This window comes from Erinaceus europaeus, chromosome 9, assembly GCF_950295315.1.
Source record: "Erinaceus europaeus chromosome 9, mEriEur2.1, whole genome shotgun sequence".
Lineage (NCBI taxonomy): Eukaryota > Metazoa > Chordata > Mammalia > Eulipotyphla > Erinaceidae > Erinaceus > Erinaceus europaeus.
The window spans coordinates 82,540,381-82,548,086 of NC_080170.1; the positions used below are offsets into that span (position 1 = coordinate 82,540,381).

At 39.3% G+C, this 7,706-nt stretch overlaps 1 protein-coding gene across 1 annotated transcript in view; it reads left to right on the forward strand.

Annotated features, from left to right (window-relative positions):
- Window positions 1-6,356, forward strand: part of CD80 (CD80 molecule) — a 32,828-nt gene extending 26,472 nt beyond the window's left edge. The window contains exons 5-6 of the mRNA XM_060197111.1: window positions 3,311-3,415; window positions 6,298-6,356. Of these exons, the coding sequence (XP_060053094.1) occupies window positions 3,311-3,415; window positions 6,298-6,356 (164 nt within the window). The remainder of the gene's footprint in view (window positions 1-3,310; window positions 3,416-6,297) is intronic.
- The last annotated feature ends 1,350 nt before the right edge of the window (window positions 6,357-7,706 follow it).

Below are 7,706 nucleotides of genomic sequence, written 5' to 3' on the forward strand. Positions count from 1 at the left end.
ACATATAAAACTTTTAGGTTCCCAGGATAACATAATACCAAGAGTTTACTTGTGAGTTTGGATTACATTCTGGTCTGCAGTGTTCAGCCCAACCCTGGTAATCCCTCTAAGGCTCCATGTAACCAAATGTTTTAGAGAGAAAAACCAAACAAAACAAACAAAAAACACCCCAAACTTTTCCTCATCTATCACCTAGTGATAGGTGCACCATGATTAAATGTGCATGTGTTAGAATGGTTAAGTGTAGGAATTGCTAGAATCTAAAAAAAATAAAGGTGAAGAGACCAGTATGAAGACTATTTGGAAAGGAGAAAAACTTCCTTTGCTACAATAGATCATGGGTGGGGTGTGGGTGGAGGATGAATTAATTACAAAAATATTTTGAATAGGACCAGGGAGATTGCTCAGTGTTAGAGCACAGGACTACCATAGCTGAGGTCCTAGCGGCACCATCATATACCAGAGCTGAGGAGTGTTCTTGACTCTCTACTTCTTTCTCATTCTTTCTTATAAAAGTAAGCGAATAAATGCTGTTTAAAAGTACTCTATGGGAGTCGGGTGGTAGCGCAGCGCAGGGACCAGCGTAAGGATCCCAGTTCGAGCCCCTGGTTCCCCACCTGCAGGGGAGTCGCTTCACAAGCAGTGAAGCAGGTCTGCAGGTGTCTCTCTCTCCTCCTCTCTGTCTTCTCCTCCTCTCTCCATTTCTCTCTGTCCTAACAACGACGACATCAATAACAACAACAATAATAACTACAACAACAATAAAAAACAAGGGCAACAAAAGGGAAAATAAATAAGTATAAAAAATAAAATCATTTTTTTAAAAAAGTGCTCTATTGGGAGTCGGGCTGTAGTGCAGCGGGTTAAGTGCAGGTGGCGCAAAGCACAAGGACCGGCATAAGGATCCCGGTTCGAACCCCGGCTCCCCACCTGCAGGGGAGTCGCTTCACAGGCGGTGAAGCAGGCCTGCAGGTGTCTATCTTTCTTTCCTCCTCTCTGTCTTCCCCTCCTCTCTCTATTTCTCTCTGTCCTATCCAACAACGACAACAACAATAATAACTACAACAATAAAACAACAAGGGTAACAAAAGGGAATAAATAAATAAAATAAATATTAAAAATATATAAAAAATTAAAAGTGCTCTATTACTTTTTCAAAGTACACTGCTAGGCAGTTAGTGCAAAGATAAGCCTTCACTCTTTTGGGTAACTAATGGTGTTGCCATTCATTGAAATAGAATACAAATGGTGGCTATGCTTTGGAAAGAATATAGTAAGTTTCATTGTAATCTGATGGAGGTGCTGACATCCAACCATCCATTCAGTATCAGGAACTCAGAAATTCAATATGCAGACGTGGAAATCAGATTATATTCCAAACCTTAGGTGTTCTAAGATCATTTAAGAAGACAAGGCCAGTGAAACCATCAAATTGCAGAAGAAACCGTGGTGAACAATGACATTTAAAAAGGAAGGGGTGGGGGGAGTCCGGCGGTGGTGCAGCGGGTTAAGCGCACTGTGGCGCAAAGCCAAAGAACAGCGGAAGGATTCCAGTTCAAGCTCCCGCCTCCCCACCTGCAGGGGAGTCGCTTCACAGGCGGTGAGGCAGATCTGCAGGTGTCTTTCTCTCCCCCTCTCTGTCTTCCCCTCCTCTCTCCATTTCTCTCTGTCCTATCCAACAATGACATTAGTAACAACAACAATAAGAACTACAACAATAGAAACAACAAGGGCAACAAAAGGAAATAAATAAATAAATAAATATTAAAAAAAAAAAAAAAGTAAGAGGGGACCAGGCGGTAGCGCAGTGGTTTAAGCCACATGGTGCAAATCACAAGGATTGGCATAAAGATCCCGGTTCAAGCCCCAGGCTCCCCAACAGCAGAGGGGTGTCCTTCACATTCAGTGAAGGAGGTCTACAGGTGTCCATCCTTTTCTCCCCCTCTCTAACTTCTCGTCCTCTCTTGATTTCTCTTTGTCCTATCCAACAACAATAATAACAACAGTGATAAACAACAAGGGCAACAAAAGGGGAAAAAATCACCTCTAGGAGCAGCAGTGCAGGCAGTGAGCCCCAACAATAACCCTGGAGGCAAAAAAAAAAAAAAAAAAAGGAAATTGCAAAATTGCATCACAACAGACAGAAACAAGAATGAGGTGTTATAGTAGCCCATGGAGAAGATTTCAAGTGAGCCAAATGCTGGTGAGAAGTCCAATAGCCTAATGACCTAAATGTATTCACAAAGCTTGGTTATCAGGAAAAAAGGAGTAATAAAGAGTTAATGAATGTTCCACATTTATTTGTAAGCCTATCCAAAGGAATCAGAAGACAAGATACTCCTTCTCATCTGTGCCCGTGCTCTTTTTCTCAATGTTCTTGCTAACTACTCCTTCTCCTCCCAACCCATACCCTTCGTCACATCACACTGTGTTTTCTGTGGGGCTGGAAGTATACCTGACAACCAGAGATCTCCTCTGGGATGGTTCCATTTAATCCTAAACCTTAACTATTCTTATCAATATTTTTTTGCTGGGTCTTTTTTGTCCTTCCAAGAGCTCTAAGCTGGATGGTGAAAATGTGTATCAGAAGTGATTTACAGCGGGTTAAGTGCACATGGCGCAAAGCACAAGGACCAGCGTAAGGATCCCAGTTTGAGCCCCCAGCTCCCCACCTGCAGGGGAGTCGCTTCACAAGCGACTTTCTCTCCCCCTGTCTGTCTTCCCCTCCTCTCTCCATTTTTCTCTGTCCTATCTGACAACAACGACATCAATAACAACAATAACTACAACGATAAAACAACAAGGGCAACAAAAGGGGAAATAAATAAATAAATAAATAATTTTTTAAAAAAAGAAGTGATGCAAACCAGTTCCTGCAACTTTTGTCTCTCCCCCTGCCCTTCTTTCTTTCTGTCTTTGTAAAGAATGTGTTAAGTAAAGGGGAAAAGGTATGACAAGGCTAAAATGGGAGAAATATAATATAAAAAACACATGATACCAGCTAATCAGTACCACCTTCTGCACCCCACAATGACCTTGGCCCATACTTCCAGAGTGTTAAAGAATAGGAAAGCTTTCAAGAGAGGAGATGGAAAACAGATTTCTGGTGGTGGAAATTGTGTGAAGTTATACCCCTCTTATCCTATGGTTTTGTCAGTGTTTCCTTTTTTATAAATAAATAATAATAATAATAATAATAATAACAGCAAAACAAAGACCTTCCTATAGTTATGTCCATGTAAAAGACATAGTATGACTAACAGCTAATTAGAAACACATTAGAGCTGACACTATCCTTTTTCCTCCACAGTTGACACTGACAGTGCATTCAATTTCTGGACTATTTTGAGCATAACAATTATATTGATAATTGGAGCAGGAATTTTTTGCATTGTAAGAAAATACCTGTACAACAGTAAGTACTGTAGTGCTGTCATCAGGACCTCACGTTCTGGAAATTCAAACTCTTATCAGTATGGTTTAGCATCTAAGATTTTAGCTTACTTTCTTCTCATGCTTGGAGCAAGTGTTTAGGGATGTTAATATTTCTTTCTTATTTCAACAAGTTCTACACATTCATGGCACACCTGCTATGTGTCTGGCACTCCACTCGACCCTGGAAGTACAAACTTGAGAAATTACATCAAGACATTTTTAGTTTAATCTTCTAATTTTTTTCCTCTACCATTATATTTTGAAGGCAGTGAGATTTGCTAATGAAGTCAAAAAACATTACTGATGCACAGTGATCTTCTTATCTTTAATTTGGAATTAGATAAAAGGCCAAATACCAAGATTTGGAGACAAGAATCATTTAATTGAAGGAGAGTAAGATGCATTAATATACTGAGAAATTGCATATCCACAGCTGGGTTTTATGCACTCTCAGTTCTTCAGAATACATTTTTGGATTCAGAATCAGAAATGATTGAGGAAAGAAGAGATATATATCTTTTCCAATGAATTTAAGTTTTGGACTTTAAACATGTGCTACCCTCAATCTGTCATAAAGTGAAGATAACTATTAGGCTAGGACTGTGGTCATAGTCACCATATAAAAATTTTTTAAAAAACCAAAATTTGGAGTAGAAATCATCGTCACTGAGCAAAGAAAACTGAAAATATATATAGAGAGATAGATGGATATTTTCCCAACCTGCAGCATAAAAAATGTGCAAGCTCAAGAAAGTAATTAGTGATTGAAATACCCCTAAGCATTGTAAATGTCCTCTGGGGGCAAGGGTAATGATGATGATGTGTATGTTGGAAGAGGACTTTCAACATCTGGTTTGAAAACCCATGTTTTCCAATTGGAAATTGGAATTGAAGGTTGCTGAAATATATGGGCACAATTTAAGGGAAATTCACTGATCTGCATTGTTATTGCTTGTTCTGTCTTTAAGGCCCTCCTGCAAGACGGAGAGAGCAGGGGAGCAATACAGAGGACAGGGAGATGGAAACATCCTCTCCTATATACACAGGATCTTCAATAGCATCACCTTAAACAGATCATCTAAAGGTAGCCTCCTTTAAACTTTTCATCAGTATAGGATCTGTGAGATGATGTTTATCACCAAGGTGCAGTTTTTCTTCCTCTCAGCACTACATTAAATATCTACTTTTTTTTTTTTTTTTTGCCTCCAAGGCTGTCGCTGGGGCTTGGTGTCTGCACTATGAATCCACTGCTCCTGAAGTCTTTTTTTTTTATTTTGATAGAACAGAGAAATTGAGAGAGGAGGGAAGATAAAGAGGGAGAGAGATAGACACCTGCAGACCTTGTGAAGTGACCCCCCCCACACACAGGTGGGGAGCTAGGGGCTCGAACTAGGAGTCCTTATATTTTGTACTAGGTGTGCCACAGCCTGGCCTCCTGGCTTTCTACTTTCCAACCCACCTTAACTCAGGACTTAACACAGATTACTCTAAACATTGGATCGACCTTCTCGTGGTGCATCCCGTGAGTACCCATTCATTGGGGAAACTGACGATCCTTCCTAGCCGACTGAATCCACATGGATCCCAGTCACTTTCAAAGCCAGCAACAAGCAGCTCCTGACAGCTTTCAACTTGACACTGTTGACTGGCTACGGAAGAAGGGCAAACGCTAGAAGAAGAAGAACTCTAAACAAATGAGCTTCCTCCCACATTTTATTTGCTTATTGTAACATTGTCTTTTGCTCTGCCATGCTGACACCTTGCAGCACTCCCCTCGTCTGTCAGTTCACTGTCTTTCATTAAGTTCATCTTAGGGTACTAACCCTTTATTCTGATGATTCCTTTTTTCTGATCAATTTGATAAACATTGGGGTCACTTATGGGTCACTCAGAAACATCCTCAATGGTCTCTGTGCTTCTTACTGTCATGCTATGAACCCAACTCCAGAACTCTTTTTTTTTTTTTTTTTTTTTTTTTTTTTAACCAGAGCACTGCTCAGCTCTGGTTTGTGGTTGTGCAGGGAACTGAACCTGAGACTTTGGAGCCTAAGGCATGAGAGAGACGTCTCGCTGCATAACCATTCTGTTATTTACCCCCACCCTCCAGATAATTTTTTAGGAATTACTTCTGTGTCTTCTTCTCATTCAGAAACTCAAAATTCACTGTCGTGCCTACAAGAAAAGCTTCACAACTTTTAGTTTTCTCATTCTAGCTGATCTCTTCATTCATTCTTTTTTTTTTTTTTTTAACTGTTCCATGTGGCGGTTTCCGGAAGCTTCATGTGAATACACTAGATATCAATAGGTGAATACCAAGACTTTAGGCTTGGTCTGACTGAATACAGTGGATTTATTACTATCTGGAATGTTTTTTGTTTGTTTGTTGCCTCCAGGGTTATTGATGTGCCTGCACTATGAATCCACTGCTCCTGGAGGCCATTTTTTCCATTTTGTTCCCCTTGTTGTTTATCGTTGTTATTATTATTATTGTTATTGCTGTCATTGTTGTTGGATAGGGCAGAGAAATGGAGAGAGAAGGGGAAGACCGAGAGGGGGAGAGAAAGACTGACACCTGTAGACCTGCTTCACCGCCTGTGAAGCGACTCCCCTGCAGGTGGGGAGCCAGGGGCTCGAACCAAGATCCTTGTGCAGGTCCTTGTGCTTTGTGCCATGTGCACTTAACCTGCTGCACTACCTCCAGGGCCCCTTTCTTTGACTTTAAAGACTTCTGTCAAATCAGTTGATAGCTTACCATGAAACCATGAATCCTTTGGTGGCCATCTTCTTCACTTTACAGGACTCTGCATCTGGCCTGTTGCTGCAGCATTTTCTCTAACACATTGCGTTCTATCCTGGGTTTAGTTTCAGAAGCCATTCCTTCAACCAAGTGGAGGCTAATACAGAAGAACAACTATGCCTAATACACCTTGCTTGCAACACACAAGAGAGTCTTGAGGTCAAGAATTTTGTTTGGTGGCACCTGACACTTCATGTAAAAAAAAAATTGTCAGGCTAGCCCTAAATTCTCATAATGTTTAATATTTTCTTTTATATTCTTTAGCTACCACTATGAATACCTACAATGTTACCTCTAGTTGGAAATAATCTTGCAATTGAAATGATAAAATTTAGAAAATTTCTCCACTGAGAAATTAGTGATTAAAACACTCATTTTGTCCTTTTGTTTCCTCAGATCCCATCTTCGTTTGGGAAAAGAAAATTCTACTGGTTCACATTGGACTGATACTTCCTTAAGTGACTTTATAATGGTTGAAACTTATTGTAAAATGTTTATGAGAAAGCTCTCAGTTAAAGCAATAACATATTGTGTATGTTTTAAATATTAAGCTGTCTAATTAAGAATAGTATCTTATTAGGAGGCCCTTAGATCCCTAAAGTGGGTTTTCCTCCTTGGCATTTCTGGATCCTTCTGCTGTCAGCAGAAGACTGAAAGTGGCCACTGCTATTCCTATGCTACTTATTCATGATTCCTTTCTCTAAAACTTGTCTTCCACAGCTCATTAGACCATGAGCAGATCTGACTTATACTAGAACAGTCAGATACTTGCATTTGAAAATTTGGTGGTTGGTAGCAAAAGTTAACTAAGTTTTTCAAATGTGACTGGACTTCAAGTGTTTAATTTGAGAAACAAAGTATTTAATTTGGGAAGCCTCTAACAGGATCAGGCAGGTATTTATCATCTAAAGAAAAATTACTTTTACATGTTTTTTCTCAGAACAAAACCACTAAACAAAGCAAAGGTGGTTGAGGAAAACAATAGGAATTGCTGCATTTATTAATAGCTTAAATTCACAATCTTCAGTTGTGATAAAAAACTCAATACATAAAAAAAACTCAATACATAATTGATCGCAAAATAAATCAAATTTAAAAGACAGCTCGAATTATGTTATTACTTATCACATTTGATAAGTGTGTTGGCATTCTGTTTCTTTTTTTTTTTTAGTATTATTTTTCTAGGAGTTGTATTTGACTTTTATTTCTTGTGATGTAAATAAAATTATTTTTAAAAGCAATCATCTATCTAATTGTATCATTTTACTTGAAGGATTTAACCTACATATGGGTGTGAATAAAACCATAAATTGACTAGGGCTGAAATGGGGGTTCAGCAGGTAAGAAACTTCTTGCACGCACGACACCTCAGATGAAGCCCTCAACACTGCATATGAGAAGGCAGTGTCTAGCCTCCCTCTTTCAATTTTACTACAGTAATCATTATCATCAATAGGCTAACGACCAATTTGCT